At 43.3% G+C, this 19,672-nt stretch overlaps 1 protein-coding gene across 1 annotated transcript; it reads right to left on the bottom strand.

Moving 5' to 3' along the window:
- Positions 1–908: 908 nt before the first annotated feature.
- PPP1R36 (protein phosphatase 1 regulatory subunit 36) lies at positions 909–17,765 on the bottom strand. The gene is made up of 11 exons (XM_065685788.1): positions 17,708–17,765; positions 14,682–14,762; positions 13,866–13,987; positions 13,678–13,744; positions 12,664–12,762; positions 8,735–8,866; positions 4,100–4,139; positions 2,605–2,801; positions 2,329–2,517; positions 1,813–1,817; positions 909–1,209 (listed from the first exon to the last, which is right to left on the bottom strand). The coding sequence occupies exons 1-11, from the start codon at positions 17,749–17,751 to the stop codon at positions 962–964; spliced, it is 1,224 nt and encodes a 407-aa protein (XP_065541860.1). The 5' UTR covers positions 17,752–17,765; the 3' UTR covers positions 909–961.
- Positions 17,766–19,672: the final 1,907 nt, after the last annotated feature.

The following is a 19,672-nucleotide window of genomic DNA, read 5'->3' as shown; positions in this document are numbered from 1 at the left end:
TATCCAGCATAGATGTATTTGGCTGAAAAACTTCCAAACCATCACTGACGTGTCAAATTTCTGCCCTTAACAATGCTGGAAATATTACCTCTCTGGTTTTCTTTCAGTGTTTAATCATCCATTATTTTTTCATTGATTCTTATTAACTATGACAAAACCAGGATTTCATCCTAAATTTTCCTTCTGGTGCTAATGATCAGCATGTACAGATAGTCTTACAGGTAAAATGATACCATTTCTTGCCATGAATTAATTTTGTTTCAAGATACTAACATCCCAACTGCATATATTAAGTAAGTTTGAACATCTAAAATCTGCTTTCCCAATAATGTGAAATCAGTGATAAAAAAAATAAATATATACATAATTTAAAATACAAACTTTTAAATGAAAATTTGGTAGATACTTTAACAGAATTTCTTTTTGCTATACTTATTTCACAATGAGTCATGTATGCAAGAACAAAATGAGAGATGATGGAAATAGAATAAGAAGGTAAGACAGATAGAATAATAGAATAAGAATTCTTATTCAAGGAAGTAACTTCCTTCAAAAGCAAAATTTCAGGAACTTGTACACTGTAGTAAGTCACATCTCCTGGTTGCTTTGCTAACCCTTTAGAAATGGGGAGCTGACATTCAAATCAATAACCATATCCATTTGCAGGTGTTAAAGCACTTCCCAAAATAAGTCAGTAAAATAATCTCTGAAATGGTGCAGTGAAGGCATTAAGATGAAGGTGGAATTGTTAGTGACAGAACCAGGAATTACAGTGCAGGTTTCCAGTCACCCTTGTGTGCTGAACTACCCCACCTCTGACAAATGAGTTAGGCTTCTTAAGCTGCAATTTCCAAGTGATTTATTTAGCAACATGAAACCACGCCACTCAACACTAACATCACATCTGCTGGCTGCTCTGATTACAGTCACCTTCTGCCACTGCTCTTCAGAGCACAGAGCTCTAAGTGCTGAGCCTGTTTTGGGGGCTTCCCAGAGGTGGCAAACTGCAGTCACTGCTTTTTCTTCCTTGTGTTTCCTCCTGCTCAACCTCCTCCTCCTCCTTTTTCTCCTCAGATGTGCTTAGGAGAGATTTTAACTCACTACAATGAGCTCCAATGATGCCCACCCTGTTATGAAACATCGTGTTAATCTGCTTGACACATTGAAGCAAAGGAAAACAGGAGAAAGGGGAGCAGATTTGCAATGTTCCTTAGGTAAACCAGTGAGGAGCCTTGCTTCCTTTAGCAGAGAGTATCTCCTCTGCCACAGGTTAAAAACAGATCACCAGGCTTATACCCTCAGTACCTTACATCATGTTTCTGTCTGGAGTGTACATGTGATGTGCACAATACGAATTGCATACATCCAAGAGAAGCTTAGCACTCCCTGGAAAGTTTGGCCCTGTTGCATACAGGTTACATGACTCTGTGCATAAGCTATAAAGCCAAGACGCTCAGGATGCACCCAGCTTCCAAAGCATGCATAAAACAATGACATGTGAATTGTAGCAAATTTGACACTCTCCAGAAATACCAGACTCGCTGGTCGTGTGTTGTAGGTATGTCCAAAGGTTTTGCATGCACAGAGCTGCAGCTCCAGGCAAATTAAGGCAATTCTCAAATTCTAATTTCCAGGCAGAAAAAAGAAGACTTATGAGGGAAAGTCTAACCGGAAGCTTTACATACATTACAATGGAGCAAAACTGATTTACAGTGGTCCTGTTTACAGTAGTTGTTACATTAAAAAGTCCTGTAGTGATACTGTTGTTAACCATAGCGGGATGGGTAATGGAATTCCTCTCAGATAGCCTACCCAGGCTTGAAAGATTTAATCAGAATAAAATGTTCTATTTCTATTGCAATCCAAATTATATTTGAAAAATACAATGTAGTAAAATTACTTTTCATAAAGTACATCAGTAATGTCTGATCAGAACACTATTAAAAACTAAAAGTCGAGAAGAAATATGAAATGGGAATGTATCATAAGAAGGAAAAAATAAACATCCTATTTTGATTTTGTGAGGCTTTGATTAATTTCTGATCAAATTTATGTTAAGGCCTATTTCCTTTACCCATAAAACTTCTGAGTTTTAACAAAGCACTACAATGGAGAGTAGCTGCTTTGCCATCAGCTAACCAAGTGTGCTATCTCTGCAAGTTTCAGGCTTGCTCAGGTGTCTCAGGACTCACACTCCTGTTCCTCTGTAACTCCTGTAAAGACCAAGTCCTCAGACCAATGGCCCCTCTCCTGGTGAGGAAGCACTAGCTGTCTGACATCCTTCCTCAGCACTACCAAATCTGTTTATGCAGAGAAGTAGCCCCTTACTTGTTAGTGAACAATTCAGAGAAGTCTGGCAGGTCATCACATGTGGGAGGCTGAGGGTCCCTAGCCTGACGATTCTGGTTCTGGAAGAGGTATTGAGCACTGTCCTTTGGTAAGGGCAGCAGCATGCTCAGCACTGGTGAGCGCTGTTGTATCATGGTGCTTATGGAAGGATGCTTGTCACAGTCTTTTCTTGAAAGAAAACAAATGCAGGTGTTAGTTCAGTGTATTCTGACAGGTCAGGGTCCCTAAGGACTCACCACAGTGTCAGATGTGTACCTTAGATACAGCAAGTGCGCAGTATTTGCATCAGCAGTTCCATCTCCTCGTTTCTGCAGCTCAATATTCTTCTTGCCTCTTAAGGCAGGATTGAACACATCAGAGAAAAGAAGCCTGCCGATTTCTTCCCGAATCACTTGGAAGTGCTTACGTCTGAACACAAGCCAAGCCACATAGCTGCTGAAGTTGTACAAGCCCTAAGTGGAAAACACAGACCCCTTTTTCACTGGGAAATGGCCCAGAGTCCCACTTCATCGCAGAGTCCCACTGCATCCCAGAGTGCAGCTGGGCATGACTGCACTAAAATTCCAGCAACCATTTGACACCAACCTTTACCATGCTTGCATCAGTGAAGATTTGAAAGGACTGGGTTTTTTAAAGCTGTGCAGACAGATGAGGCTAGAAACAGAGTTAGCTCAAATGGATTTAGTCTTGCCCAACTCTGACCAATTAGGCTTAGTCTTGCTGCTAGAAGACTAAGGCAATAACCTGAGATCACCACCCAGTTTCCCTCAATAATCAATGGAAAGAGACTGATGGGATGAGTCACTCTGTGGGGGCTCCTATCACACACATCTGTCTCAAGAGGCAATAATTCATCCGCTGGCTGAGCTTCTCCTTTCTGCAATGGCTGTCAAGGCAGCCACAAGGCATGGTCTGACTGGACAGCTCTTGTTTGGGCAGCTGCAGGTAGACAAGATGATCCCCACCCTGAATGACAGCATTGTGATCACAGAAAATATTACTAGCAAATATGAACTCATCGCATCTCACCTCCACATGTCTGCTTACCAACAAAAAAAAAAACCATAATCTATCTTTTCCCTCCTATTTAACATTTGTGATCCCTGGCATAAGCTGGTTTAACTCTCAGTAAACAGAATCTCTACTAAGTCTGTTCTTGAAAAGATGGCATTGCTAGGACTGCTGTGTGCCCTTGGAATTGAATCCAGAGTTCCCCTCTTCCAAAGAAAGGCTTCCAAGTTCATGCAGTACAAAGTATAACTTGGGTCCAGCTGTTTTGTATTAGTTTGCTGTGAGTCTCGTAAGTGCCTGATGGAGCTATATTTTGCAGGCTAGCTTACTGGCATCTAGATACGTCACCAAGGGCAATGGAAATAAAAGAAGGCTGTAAAATTTCTTACCTACAGAGATAAAACTATGAGGCCAACAATGAGAAGAAATCCATACACCAGACTTCCCAGAGGGACCTCAGGCTATGGTGGGAACTGTCTGGGGTACAAAAGCGACAAAGGGAATGAAACTCCCTGGCTGAGGGCTCCAAAGGGAAAAGGCTTGGGCTGAAGGGCAAAGAGACGGTATTTTATAGGGGCATGTAGGCCCTAGAGGTAAAATTTTATTCGAGGACTTCTGTCCTACAAGTTCCTCTATTGGGGGAACCAAAAAGGAAAGGAGCATTTGGATATTCAAGGGAGGGACATGCTCTGGGCTGACACTCAGTCACACTCTCCATTTATCTTTGTGTCTTTCTTACCTCAAAGTAGCTCCGATCTTTCTGCAATGATGGTATTTCCCTAAGGCAGTGAACAAGAGCACAAAATTAATAGCAGCAGTTGTCTTTTCAGTTCTCTAAACAGAGCACTGAGTATGACTCATGAGGCTATGCCAACCTAGGATTTCACCAGAGCAATAAAGTTGTTGCTGGTAGATCCTCATTACGAACGTGTGGAGACCCACTGTCCAAAAGAAAGGCAAGACTCCTGCATTGCCTCAGAAGGAGAAAATGCAGAATATTGTATGGCTCAGTTAATTAGCTCTGACAGAGAACAAAGCTGGATGTGATGAGTGTGCAAGGCTCCCCCCTGCTATGCTATCTAGACTGAGCTCTCTGCATGGGCCCCTCTAAAGTGGTCAGTGCTGATCTAATCCAGTTCTTACTGAAGTCAATTAAAAAACTCTTACTGACATCACTGGAAGAGCAACAAGCAGAGTTACCGAGGGCACAGAGCCAGGCCGATGCTGGTCATTAAACATGAAAACTAGGAAGGAGATGCCTGATGTATCTCCAAGAAGAAATATAAAACATGCCCAAGAATGACAAAGGGCTTTTGTTATAGGAGCAGCAATTTGCCCAGTGGAAGCCTGAGAGTTGCTCTCACCACCCACTTGAGCTCAGGGATTCTCACACAAAGCCAAATGACTGTTCATTATGGTAACAGCCATTAAAGCAGAGGGTGACACACACATCCCAGCAGCCTCTCCATTCTCTTGGAGATGGCACGACTCACCCGCAAGGAAATGAAAGCAAATTTTCCCTGTTAGCCTACAGATTCCCCACAGATCCGGCTTGGTCCTGCTGGATGCACAGGAAAGCCTGTCTCCACATCAGCTTTCATGATCATGACTCCTGTCATGTCCCTTATCTTCCTGGTAAAGTTAAGTGTTCCACACATCCAGGGTACCCCCAGCCGCCATCACACCAGAAACACCAATACAGAGCGGACAATGAAGATAATACCTTTCAGCACCATAGCAATATTTATCATCTTCTCAGCTATATTTATTGATTTTTTGATAAAGAAGACCATGTATCGCCCTACCTGGCTCCCACCAGCCATAATCCCACTGACACTTCACATACTGTGCAAAGGAAAAGAAGCTTGACTCTGCAAGCATGGTATGGCTGTTTTCCAAAGCAGAACTCCCACAACTCGGAATGCTTTTGATTCCTTATGAGTTCTGGTAAAGCACATTATTCTGTCTTCAGAGTACTAGAGCAGAGAAACCTAAAGTGACTCCAGCTTCTTACACCTAAATGTGAGACCAGCTTCACCTTTCAACATTACACAGCTTGTGCAGTGTCTTACAACCAGTCCTTAGTTTAGTAGAGGGTTAAAAGTAGAGGCCAGCAACAGAAAATAATGCTAATAATTAGAGTCAAATAAGGCCGGGATCTCCACCCTTCTTTCTCCCAGTGCTTTCTTCCCTGAGGTGAGGTATTAAGCTAAGAGACCTGCTTGAAGCAAAGTTTCCTAAAGCAAGTGTAGAACTAGGAGGCACCTCCCATGTCTAGGGCACAGTTGCTTATTACCTAGGAAAATACAGAAAGGGTCAGGAAAACATCAAACTTGCAACAAGCTTCAGGACAGGGCTTGTAAGAAACGTGAAAGAATGAGCAAAAAGCCTCATATTACAAGTGATACGGTCATACTGATTTCTCAGAGCTGTGAACGGGGTGGGATGAGTTCATGCATAAAAGAAGAGGGCAGCACAGCCAAGAGCAAACAGTGCAGTAAGATGGCATTTGGATGCAAGGTGATAGCGGCTTCAGACATCTATGAGATGTGCATAGGGGCACATGGGGAAGAAATGCTTCCTGTGCCATTGAACAGCTCCCTCCACCACAGCTGTGACTCCAGTTGCTCATGGGTAAAGCCAGCTTCAAGGATCAGTAAGGGCTGGCTCAATGTTTGCTCCATCGATGCATGCAGCTTTGGGAACACTCTGTATTTTTCCCATTACAGCAAATGCCATAAGGAAACTGGCACCATGAAAAGGTTGCACAATCCCCATCAACTTGAAAGGAGAAAGCCAGACACACCTATTCCTTCCTCAGCATTGGAGGCACAAAAGGACTAATGCTAACATACACAAATAACAGGTCTGGAGGAACTCTCTCAAATTCCAGTCTGGGATAGTATCAAGATAGGATTTTAATGTTGCATTTTACAAATCATGTAAATGGTTAAGATGAAGATGTTCTCCACCTGAGCCTCCCTTTTTAAAATTCCAGAGAGAATCTTACATGAAAAATTGATAGTTTCATGATAACACACGGACATTTGGCAGATCTGGAAGGGAAAGCAGTTTACCAACATAAGATTTCATTAAAATGTTGTCATGGTGAATTAAAGTGAAAAGCAAAACTTGAACAACACCATGAACCCGCAGCTGGGTTATAAGAAAATACAGCAAAACTGGGGATGGCACATTATCAATAATTTCTCAGCTATTTAATCTAAAGTTTTTTCAGGTTAAAAAAAACCCTCATCAAAACTTTCTGACAGTTTCCATTTTGATGAAGGACCTGCCCCATCCAAAAACATGTGTGCTCAAAAAGTTCCTAACCATCTTTTATAATTAAGAGTGCTAATCGGTTCTGTCCTTTAGCTTTTGTATTTGGCAGTTCATATAATGGGCTGGGAGGATCCAGATAACATTTAAGGCTAAACTGAGTCAGCCTGGAAAAGATTGTATTTATATAATTGCAGTATGGTATGGGAAGTGCCCTATATTATAACACACTCAGCATTAGCCTCACTCTGAAGTCAGCTATAGTCAGCTACCGCCACCCTGTTATGAGTAACTCAGTGAGGTCTCTCTTTACACAGCACCTTACATCATGAAGGCTTTAAGACACAGCTTTTTTATAGCCTTTGTGTTTTCACAGCCTGGACACCGACATCCCAACCCACTGCCAGCCTCTAACTCCCCTGTGATGGAAATATTAAAGAACACAATTGTTTCAGCTCTCTGCTCTCACTCCCATGCTGGTATTTTTTTGCCACTGGATGCCTTGCTTGCCTCAATCCTGCACATTCCCACCCAGCAGGCAGTGAGTGAGGAGGCAACAGAGCTAACTAGCTGGGTATACAACAGGCTGTTTTATCCAGCTGCTCCCAGTTCCTGGATTCAAGTGACTTTCTGCAGTAAGTTCCTCCAACTGCAGACATTAGGGCCACCCAACAGAAACAATGAAAGGCTCCCAGTCCAACAAGTGAGAAGGTTGAGAGGATGTTTTTGCTCAACAGGAACCTGGGAGCAAGGATCTGGCAAAGAAGGCTGCTCCCAGGAGTGCCTGGTGAAATGCTGATGTGCCAGGATGCAAGGGAACACATCCTTAATTCTCGAGGTCCAGCACTTTGTGGGCTGGGGCACACTAAAATGAAAGCCCTGTTGGGACAGCAATTTCAGCTCCCCTTTGACTCCATCATTTCACAGGTTACCTTGTCCTCTTGATTAGAAGGAAGCCCAGGTTCCCCCACCCCAGCCAGGAGCAAGGTTGCCCAGGGCTGTGTGGCAGGAAGGCAGGTGAAGGTGTCTCTGACTCCTCTGGGGACTGGCAGCAGTTTCACACCAACAGAAAAAGTCTGCCTGAAACTGCTCTAAGAAGATCCCATGGGGCTGGGGTTCTGGGTGGTGACTGCCAGCTCCTTTTTACTGCCAGGGAAAGGAAACATTGTGCAGGAACATAGATGGCTGACAAAGGACTCCACAACACTAGCACAGCACATAATCGCTCTGTCGTTACATTCTCCTTCCAATAACCATGTTTTGTGGTGCTTAGTTGCCAGCCAGGGCTAAACCATAACACTTTCATGTCTTTTTAAAACTCACCTTTTCTTGTGCTCATCATTCCATTGTTTTGTCTGCCTTTTTAAACACCCTCCTATCCAATCTGGCCTTCTTTAGTTTCTTGTTTCATTCCCTCTATGGGCTTCTCTCCCTTATCAGTTCACTGTTGGAACCGTTGCATCTAAAGAGAAGCTGCTCTCCACCATTCTGAAAAAGCCATGCACTGTCTTCCCCACTAAGAAGTAGAAGACCTACACTTCCAATGCCCAAGCACAAGCTCTTCTTGTCTCTAATTCCTTCACTTACTACTCTTCAGGAACATGGTCTCCTTCACTTACTAGGCTAGTCTTACACTATCTCAGACTTGGGATAAAAGGGAATTCAGGCAGGGATCAGTGGCAACCAGCAGAATCATAGTAATTTGCTGTCAAGATTGAGTTAAGAGGAAGTGGCAGGGGTAAGATCCAGGGCTGGCACCGAGTTTTGCCCTTCTGACTTTCACATTGAACCTATTAAAGTTTCCTGCTCTATATACCTAGCAAGGCTTCTGCCTACCAGGGAGAGCTTTCCAGTCTGGTATTCAAAGCTCTGCTGCAACTCATTGTGGTCACTCTTGGAGTTGGCTATAGGATGAGATAGAGCTGCAGGGAGATCAGGACACTTCTCTGCCCCATATTCCTTTAGTCCTCTGTGTCTCCTTGGCTCACAAGACATTTATTACCCTGGGCATTCGCTGCATCACTTAACAGAGGCCTTGGCCCTGGGCTGCTGTGGCCCTTGACATAGAGAGAGTCTCCAGAAGTGACTGGCTTACTTTCCACTAGACTGCTGTGCCATGCGTTGTCCAAGGATAAGGTTACAGTACACCTTGGCAAGGTGAATCCTGGACATTGCTAACTTCTCCAACACATTGTCCATTTCTGTCTTCTCAAAAGATATCATAGTCCTGTTGAAAACAAAAAGGGAAAAAAGTGTTCAAGGGAGGAGCTCTGGACAGAAGGGATGCCAGAAAGAGTGGCTGTTCTGAGAAGTGAGCCTTCATTTTCACGCACATAGACCAACGTGTTGCATGATACCACCGTGAAGAGACCCCACCGTGGCAAGCCTGGGTTCAGATGCTTCCAGCGCAGCTTGGCAATGCTGGTGGGGCCACAAGACAGCCTCTCTTACTCCACACAACCCATAAGCTGCATACCCACAGCCCATCTTTGATCCTGCATCGCTTATGAACCCTTTCTGCAGCCTGCATAAAAGCCCTGGAGGTGCATTTAGATATCTCCAGGCGCAGGCTCTGCCACCGGGTGGCCTGGAGCAGTTGGTCTGGCTCATTCAGACACAGCACTCACTCCTCTTCAAAAACACACACGAAACGCTTTTGGGACCGCCTCTAAACAGGAACGGCTGCCACCAGAAGCCTGTATTTTAAACCAATTCAGATCAAACACTAAGGAATGCTAAACCAAAGAGCTTTCTATTTCCTCTGCTTCCCCTGTAATCCACCTGAGTGTCTGGTGGTGCCTGGGAATGCTGCTAGCCTAAAACTTACCAGCCTCCTTTCACACTCAGGAGAGTTGGTTTTATCTGTCCTATCCCTGATGGCCTCCAGCTGTAAAGCTTCCTACACAATCCATCCTTAATAAATTAGGACAATTACTCTGGGCTCCTGAAGGATAATTGCTAATAAACTGTAGCAGATTTTTCCCCAAAAGACATGAAAGGGTTGGAAGCAGAAACAGACAATAAAGGGGGGGGGGGGGGGGGGGGAATGCAGAACAGAAATAATAGCCCTTGTTCCATTCATGTCTCATCCACCGCTGGCAAGTTTTTGTTCTTATAGTCACTATTTCAGAGGTGAATACTCCCAAGCTGTCTGCAGTGTGGGAATGCCTCATGCCCACTGCTTGGAAAACTGGTTGGTTATTTTTGAAGTTAGTTACAAGATCTTCCTGAATCTAGAAAAAGCCAGGAAAGTCTCAGGCTTGGATTTACAAAGAATCAACATGGCATCAACAAAAGACAAAGTCACAAGAAATCAAAGATGTCCAGGTTCATTCTGATAGGAACCCCTTTCAATACTTTCTTTTCCAAAGAAAGTTCAATGCAAAGAAGCAATGACTTCTGAAGCTAGGATGGTCTTAGATGTTCTCTTGAGGCAATGTGGGCTAGGTTCAAGGCAGTAGAGGAGCTCAGGCTAACCCAGGCTAACAGGCCTGGCTCTCTGTAGACAAAAGTAGACCCAACAGCTGAGTTGGGCAGCTCAAATGACAGGAATCCCAAAACACACCAACCAGGAGCAGGAATAACCAGTGCTGTTTTCTGTGTTGCACAGGGGCTACAAGAAGAGCAGCTCGAGAACTGCAAAGCCATCGGATGTGTCTGTCATACAGGAACACGAGGCTGATATAGGACTAGGTGGGTCACCAAGCCTGTCTCCAAGTAATCTGTCTGTCAGTTAACTAGGAGCAAATTATAGGTATCACTAATGAGAAACATGAAATGGTACCAGCAGGTCTTGCCTGCAGTCTGTCTCTACTTGTGGCACATAGGCTGTTCTATACAGGAAAGCAAGAAAGCTTCTGTAAAATTTATAAATATAAATTATATCTTGAAGGAAGGGGGAGGGAGTTTTCCTCCACAGCAGGCCACTCACAACAGCCCTGAACATGGGATGTATGTGGGATAGATATAGGAAACCAAATGGCTATGCAATTTTTTTCACATTCTCTCAAGTACATCAGTATATCACAAACCCAAGGATTCTTATCACCAGTGTAATTTTATGTCATTATGATTCTATTATGTAGTTATAAAAATCCCTTTCACAAGCTCATGGAGCTCCACCTTCAGAAACAAAGTAGTTTTCTTGTCTGCCCCCACTGCTTCTAGTGGAAGACCATTCCAGATGTTTACTCCACAGGAGGTAAAAGTCCTTGCTACATTTGATTTGAAGCATATCACATACCAAGTGCAGAATTAGACCAGATGGATTGCAGAGGAAATGGGAAGTTATTGCATCTCTTCTCCTACTTGAACAGGAAAAGAGATGAAGTATCAGAAAGCTCTTCACACCATGATTAGTATCTCCCTGCTCCTCCAAGGCAGTGAAGGTGCTAAAACAATTAAGGATGAACTTCAACATTAAATAGGACCTGAAATTGCCTTCTGTCATTTTATTTTCCTTCCTTGTATTTATACTTCAGTATGTCAATATCCTGAATTCCTGCTTCTGAATGGCATTTTTCTTTAAGCTTTTCTGATGTTAGCATAGTACAGTATGCAGGTAATCCTGACAAGAAAGCCACTTCCCTCCAGGGAAGGTAACGAATTTAAATGAAACAGTATTGTAGAAGTGGAGAGTAAGTACATGTTTCCCACCAAAAGGCAGATTCACTTTGGGAGCACTGCATGGCAGAATGCACTGAAAAGTCTCTCCTGGCACTGCTTATAGCTGATACCTACTAACCAGAGCCCTCTTGATCCAAGAAACACTGCAACAGGTCCAAACTTCTCTTTGCTTCAGTCTGGGTTTGTATTTGCCACACCAGTAGATGATACAATCCATATTGAGGAGTCATGACCCATGGAGTGGCCTCCTTGTCCTCTACCAGCCAAGAGCAAGGGTATCATTTTGTAAATTGCACCCCAGAGCACTTCAACTGAATCTACGATGTTTGTGTATGAAACTAGGCTGACGGTTTTATTTATGAATTACTCCTTGCACAATGAAAGAAACACCTGTCTACATCTCTGGATGTAGAGCAAATCAATTCCTTAAGGCCAGCAATCCTCCAACAGTGTTTTTCTTCAATCCAGATAAATCAGCCGCTCTTTATATCAAAGCTTCATGAATTGTGAAGTAAGCAATCATTAAGTGTTTTAAGAAAATCAATTCTCAGGGACAGTTACAGACTCCAGAAAGTCACTGAAGTTTCTTACAATCATGGTTTGTAATTCTGTAATGTTTTCTCCCATGTCATATAACCCTCTAACACAGCAGCTCCTAAACTATTCCCCTTCCATTCTGCAAGGTAGCAAGTGTGGTCACACACCCTTACTTGGGAACTGCTTTCCTAGCATGTATTCCTCATGTTATAACATGTTCCTAGCACCTAAGAGTCATCTGAACCTGCTTTGCAAAGTATTTAGAAATGAAGTATTAAAGTGATGTGACCCAAAGCACACATTAACACCCAGCAGACTCAGGTGTTTTTTGCTGCTTTGTATTGCAAGCAGAAATGACTGGATGCTAATGTTAATACTGGGAAATGTCATTAAGGGATGGTAATTTGATCCAGGGCACTCACACAGGTTTAACGTTGGTGGTAACAGTAATGATTTATTCAAATTGCAGCATTACCTTGAGAAGCCACATTATTTGCTGACCCTGTTGCAACAGGCACTGCATCCTGCCACCATCTTGAAAGGGAGATTACGGTGATGCCATGCCATGGGAACAACAGTGCATGCTGCTCAGGGCAAAGCCGGGGCAAAGTGGGGCTCCAAACCTTCCAGAAAATCTGTCTCTACATAGTCAGAGGAACCTATGTCTTGGAGAGTATGGGAGACATAAATGGTGAGGCCAAGGGCTTTTTCTCTGTACTATTTGATATACTAGGCCAGTACAGCAAGCAGTCCCCATTCACACAAAGATTCCCACTGATTCTGACATGAAAGACTGCCCTGTGATTCCAAATTTGCTGGGGCAAGCTCTGTGTACTTACACCCCTAAAGTCTTGTACTCACAAAGTCAAGGATCTGTATTTCTTTTCCAGGGCAATTTTTTCCAGGTAAAAAGATATGTAGAAGAGCAGGGCCATGAGGAAGTCATCTAGTTTCTCATTCCTAAATGAGAGGTAGAAAGGTCACTGTGAAGTCTTCAGATTTACAGATACAGACACTACCAGACCATTGTGAAAAAGAACAAAGTCTCTGCTCAAGGGCCTGCATAATATCAAATATTAGCTATGTGGCTAAGATGTATTCGTAACCAGCACTACACCTCAAACTAAGACTTTGAAGGCTTTTAGAGAATTACTAATAGAGTCCAATAAACATGATAAAGAATGGATTCAATTGGATATTATCAGACATACTTCCAAGAAGAATGTTTTCTGCAGTGAACATACTGAAAGAGTGGCATTCATTTTCAAAGGAAGATGGATACAACTCAGACACCTCTCCCCTTCTGAAAGGACAGTATGACTAAGGCTCAACAAGGTCTGGAGATGCATTCCTAAGTCAATGACAGTGTAGCCACTGTAGGGCCCTGGTGATGACAGGAATATGCCTTTCAGAAATAATGCTCCACCTGCTGCCTCCTTGCTTATAGCCTATAGAGAAGTGATGCTGATAAGTGACAGCAGCAAATAAAGAGCCCTGAAGCTCTTACATGAACAGCGGCAGGACAGGAAGGAAGCCCAGACTCCCAGTCATGTTAGCACTCCTGGTGCACACAATGTTGCAGATGTGCTGGCTAACATGGAATTTAACTTAGAGTAAAATTGGTAATAGTCTTGGGATATTTAGGCCCAAGTTCTTGGCTTCTCTTAGGCAACAGAGTGGAAGGCTTTCAAACAGGTGATAGGATTATTTCTCTGCACATGTCGAGGACAACATGCATTTGGTATTGCTTTCCACTGAACCTTCCAGATGAGATTTTAAACCTCCAATATTTCACATTCTACTTCTCATACACTCTGGTCCCTCCCCTACCAGCTACACACAAACAATTCCCAAAACAAACTCTAAATGACATACCCCATGACTACTTCAAGTGACAACATGTGATGTGACTCATGTGTGTCTTTCAAAAGCAAAGCAGCATCTGAAAACATACACAGGAGAAAAGCAATACTTCCTCAAAAAAATTGCTAGTGTTAGTAGAAATAGCACCCTAACTGGTATGGGCGATGCCTTGCTGATACGAAATACCAGCAATTACTCACATTTGACGTCATCTAACGTCACATATTCATGTTGTACCCACTGGGATATCATATGCAATTTTCCGTCTTTGTCAGCCAGCTTACTTTCAGGGAGCTTTGAACTGCAATCATCTTGGAAGACGCTGGTGGTTGACCAATACATAACATTTAAGGACACAGTGTTAATTCCTGTCTGAGAATATTAAGATTATCTCCTTGATATGTACTGTCTTCATTGCACTTAGTTTCAAAGGGACAGGCAGTGAAATGTGTTTGGCAGGTATTCTGAACTAACTTTCAGCTATTATTACCACAAAACAGGCTGGGGATGTGGAGGGAAATAGGACATTGCACCTCTAAGGTTGCGTCTGAAGTTGCTCTTTTAGTTGCTAATATAATGAATTGCAACTATATTATTTAGATCAAAGAGGTTTTAAGCAATGGATGAAAGTCAGCTATACTGTGTTATGAATTTATAAAATTAATATTAATAATAATTTAATCTTTGAAGTGCCTTACACAGATGAATTAATTACCTCACAATACTCTTTAGAGTAGATGAGAATTATTACCTCATTCTAAGTGATCTGGAAACAGAAACAAAGATGCTGACTGACTTTACCAAAGTCATACCAGGCTAGTGCCTGAGCTAGCATTCAACATCAGGCATGTCTGGCTCTGTCTTTATGTTCAGACCATTCATCCACCCTGTTGAAATGACAGCTGGTTTCCTGTTTCATGTGCTTTGTTCAGGCATGATCCTAAGACAACGAATAAAAATATTCCCACCCAGATGATCTTGTTTCATTTTGAGCCAGGCTAGTCAAATTGAAATACCTCTTTAACGTCCTTACACGTATTTCCTGAAAGAAAGTATTTTTTCCTTCTTTAAGGTTTTTCTCAGCTGCTGGACTGGAGCTGAAATACAGAGTATGAGCGTGCATTAGTGTGAGTTTAAATTACTAGCAGCAGTACAAAGAGGTCAACATCCTATGATACAAAGCTATATCTACCCTGGTCTCTGACACTAAGAAAACATCTCGGTTGTGGTGAGGTCAGGATGAGACACTGCTTTCAAAAATACAGAAGTAAGAGTAATGGGGTTTCCCTGGGTCTTCCTGCTCTATCTCCTGCTACCATATGCACTCTGTCGTGTGAACTCCTCAAGCAATGTCCCGAGTGGCTTTAGGAAGATTTTACACATAAACTGCTCCATTCCAGAGCTTTTATTTGGGATCTTTGAGGGCAGAGACAGGCAGAGGTCACCAGGGAGCTCACACCTCTCCCTGGAGAGCTACTGGGCAGAGTCAGCAGCGTTCCCAAGCCCAACAGAGAAGCTGGCCAGAGCTGCTGAGACACAGAGCATGAGAGGTGCCTGCAGTAGTGTGTGACCAATAGAGAGGTGAGCAGCCTGGTTCCGCCATAACAAAGGTCTGGAAAATGCCCAGCAGGGCAGGCGGCAGCAGCGGGCAATGCGTGACTGACCCACCATAGCCACGCTAAACCATGATCCCTGCCCTGCACTTGAGAAGAGAGCAGGAGGGAGATAGTTTGAGTGTTGGGGTCTTTCTGCCCCAGTGGTCTTAATGGCCTGAAAAAGTCTTAATTCACAATTGCCACAGACATTCAAAGCACAGTTATGTGGAGTTTGGCCCCTGTAGAGCTGTGGCTTCCCTAAAGGTCTGCAGTACTCTGATGTTCTCACCATTGCACAGGGTCAAACGTAACACTGGCAAAAGAGAATGACCAATTTGGTGGCCTTCTATGATGGGGCTACAGAATTGATGGACAAGGGTAAAACAGTTGATGTCATCTACTTGGACTTGTGCAAAGCGTTTGACACTGTCCCACACAACATCCTTCTCTCAAAATTGGGGAGACATCAATTTGATGGGTGGACCACTCGGTGGATAAAGAACTGGCTGGATGGCCGCACACAAAGAGTTGTGGTCAATGGTTCGATGTCGGGCTGGAGACCGGTAACGAGTGGTGTCCCTCAGGGATTGGTGTTGGGACCGGTCTTGTTTAACATCTTCATCGCTGACATGGACAGTGGGATTGAGTGCGCCCTCAGCAAGTTTGCCGATGACACCAAGCTGTGTGGTCCGGTTGATACGCTGGAGGGAAGGGATGCCATCCAGAGGGACCTTGACACGCTTGTGAGGTGGGCTGATGCCAACCTTATGAAGTTCAACCATGCCAAGTGCAAGGTCCTACATCTGGGTCGGAGCAATCCCAGGCACAGCTACAGGTTGGGCAGAGAAGAGATTCAGAGCGGCCCTGCAGAGAAGGACTTGGGGGTGCTGGTTGATGAGAAAATGAACATGAGCCGGCTGCAGTATGCGCTCGCAGCCCAGAAAGCCAACCGTATCCTGGGCTGCATCAAAAGGAGTGTGACCAGCAGGTTGAAGGAGGTGATCCTACCCCTCTACTCTGCTCTTGTGAGACCTCACCTGGAGTATTGTGTGCAGTTCTGGTGTCCTCAACATAAAAAGGACATGGAACTGTTGGAACAAGTCCAGAGGAGGGCCACGAGGATGATCAGGGGACTGGAGCACCTCCCATATGAAGACAGGCTGAGGAAGTTGGGGCTGTTCAGCCTGGAGAAGAGAAGGCTGCGTGGAGACCTCATAGCAGCCTTCCAATACCTGAAGGGGGCCTATAGGGATGCTGGGGAGGGACTCTTCGTCAGGGACTGTAGTGGCAGGACAAGGGGTAACGGGTTAAAACTTAAACAGGGGAAGTTTAGATTGGATATAAGGAGGAAATTCTTTTCTGTTAGGGTGGTGAGGCACTGGAATGGGTTGCCCAGGGAGGTTGTGAGTGCTCCATCCCTGGCAGTGTTCAAGGCCAGGTTGGATGAAGCCTTGGGTGGTACGGTTTAGTGTGAGGTGTCCCTTCCTATGGCAGGGGGGTTGGAACTAGATGATCTTGAGGTCCTTTCCAACCCTAATTATTCTATGATTCTATGATTCTATGAATATGAGTCTGTGGACCTCCACATATAGACACCTAGGGTGGCATCTGGCCCTCACATCCAGCACTGCTATTCCAGTGTATTGTGCATGATTCTGACACATGGCAGGACTTGCCACATACTTTTAGCCATTCCCCTGTAGTGGGTTCGGCTTGAAAGCAGTATGAAGTAAATGTGTATTTCTGGTTTTCTCTGTTAAGATGATGCCACAGAGCATCATCAGTTAAGGAGCTCCAGTCTCAATTAAAAAAAGAAAAGATAAGAAAAAAGAAAAGATAAGAAAAAAGAAAAGAAAGGAAAAGGAAAGGAAAGGAAAGGAAAGGAAAGGAAAGGAAAGGAAAGGAAAGGAAAGGAAAGGAAAGGAAAGGAAAGGAAAGGAAAGGAAAGGAAAGGAAAGGAAAGGAAAGAAAAGAAAAGAAAAGAAAAGAAAAGAAAAGAAAAGAAAAGAAAAGAAAAGAAAAGAAAAGAAAAGAAAAGAAAAGAAAAGAAAAGAAAAGAAAAGAAAAGAAAAGAAAAGAAAAGAAAAGAAAAGAGAAAAGAGAGAAGAAAAGAGAAAAAAAAGAAAAAAAAGAGAAGAGAAGAAAAGAAAAGAAAAGAAAAAAAGAAAAGAAAAGAAAAGAAAAGAAAAGAAAAGAAAAGAAAAGAAAAGAAAAGAAAAGAAAAGAAAAGAAAAGAAAAGAAAAGAAAAGAAAAGAAAAGAAAAGAAAAGAAAAGAAAAGAAAAGAAAAGAAAAGAAAAAAGAAAAGAAAAGAGAAAAGAAAAAGCAAGAATTTGTCCTGTAGTCAATGTTCAGGTAAAAAAAATATTATACACTGATTTTACCTTACCTGGAACTGCTGTATCAAGGCCTAAACCTGCATAATTTGAAACTAAACATCTTTCTTACCTTGCAAATTCAAGGGTGTTAGTATCATCTTTCCAGTACCACATGCCTGGTCTTACTGTCTGCAAGAGAAAGAATACATCATAAATCTATGCTCAAGTTCTCAGCCCAGCAAGGTGTTTATCATGCAAGCACTGTGCATATGGGCCAATTTCTATCTTTCTTCAGTTTGCTTTTCACCCAGATGTTGTTTGTGCAAGAGTTATTTGAACAGAAGTTCTCTGAGATTAACGGTTGACAGCGAAAGAAAGAAAAACATGTATCTGTCTCTTTTTGTGTCTTTCAAGTTATGAATAAATAATTGAAAGTTTGCTAACGAACATCAGTTCTTTGACTGCCAGTGAATCAATAAAGCCTGAGAAATCAAATGGAGCCATGCATTGAAAAACTAATTGTTACTTTTATTTAATAATATTTATGTAATTGTAGAGACTAAGTGTCAGGAGAAAGGAATATGTTATGCATTTTCCTGATATTCTGAGAAGTTTAAATAAACACCAGATAGACGGTTCAGGGGACACTGGACAAAAAGACCTGTAACAGTATTTTACAGTATCCATACGTTTTTAAAAAACTATCCATTAAAAAAAAATCCCCTGGAAATAAAGAAGAGGTATTAGTCCTTTCTTAATTAACATGAGAGACTTGCAAACCCTGAACTACTATTTGCAAGTCACCTTTAAAGCAAAATTACTCTTATTGCTGAAATCCTTCTGCCCACAAATTTGAATTGAGTGAAGCTTTAAGGCTTTCTAAGTCTTTCTGCCAGGTACCATTCAGCCAGCCAGCCACGAGGCTCTCACAATCCTTGCTCAATCTAATTTGGTAGCAGAGTGGTGGATATGGGACACCAGAATAATTTCACCTCCGCAGCCAGCAATCTGTGTAATGGTTAGACCACAGAGATGAATATTAGGAAACTATGGCTCTAATCCTTTGACAAAAAGTGGTTATTTGAACTTGTCTGTTCTAGCCTTCAGTTCCAGTTCTCTAATACTGGTTTACAACTCTTGGATGAAAAGGGCCGTGCAGGTGCTGTACCTTTATGTTACACACAAGGGATTATGAACCACGAAGGAAAAACAGAAAAGGTGGTAGCACAGCATAGCAAGGCCTACCAGCACATCACAAGAAGGAGAAAATACCACTCCTGTGTCTTCAAAATACAGCTCAGCTGCTTCTCACTATTACGAATGGCTGAATGACTGTCCCCAGCTGCTGTGCTCCCTGGCTGGAGCAGTGGGACAGGTCCCTGCCCTGCCCACCCCATGCAGCCCTCCCATGTGCCCCAGGATCTGCTGCAGAGGCAAACATGAATGGCAGCAACAAGATGGAGCTGGGAAAGTTGGGGAGACTCACAGGTAGCATGGTGCTTGGCTGGAAGACCACCAGAGCAAGGGGCAAGGCAGGCACTGTTTCTGGCAGTATCCTGGTGACAGCCTCCTGTCCCCTAGGAACCACAGATCCCAACACACAAGTCCCCCTTCAGCCTGCTCTGTTTGCTGGGATTCACAGTCTGTGTGCTTTGCTCCCTCCCAGCTCTGCTAAGCAGCTTCCTTGGGTGACATTTTAGTCCAAACAGGCGAATTAAGCACTTTCCATGCAATATAGCATCTCCACAGCCACTCACTGGGCTCACTGTGTTTTTGAGGGGTGGGAGCTGCAGAGGTTTTCCTGGTTGCTGGCCCAGGACCAGCAGCAGTGAAGGCAGCTGTGCCTGGCCCCTCTGCTATGGGCATTGATGTCTGTACAGCACTCTGAATGTTAAACATACTTTAGTTTCAGACTTTACAAGATTCAAAAGTATATCTACAGCGTCCCAAGTCTGTGACATGACCTAGGTCCCAACACAAGCAACCGGCTCAAGTTGCCCCTAGAAATAATTCCCATACGCTATGGCAGATCGCTTTTGAGGGAGAGGTTTTGATCTTTGGGATATTATGAAGCACTTGCTTTTGCAAGCAGAGA

This window comes from Lathamus discolor, chromosome 6 (assembly GCF_037157495.1).
Source record: "Lathamus discolor isolate bLatDis1 chromosome 6, bLatDis1.hap1, whole genome shotgun sequence".
Taxonomy (NCBI): Eukaryota; Metazoa; Chordata; class Aves; order Psittaciformes; family Psittacidae; genus Lathamus; species Lathamus discolor.
The sequence above is the reverse complement of the archived record's forward strand: the minus strand, read 5'-3'. Positions and strand labels throughout refer to the sequence as shown.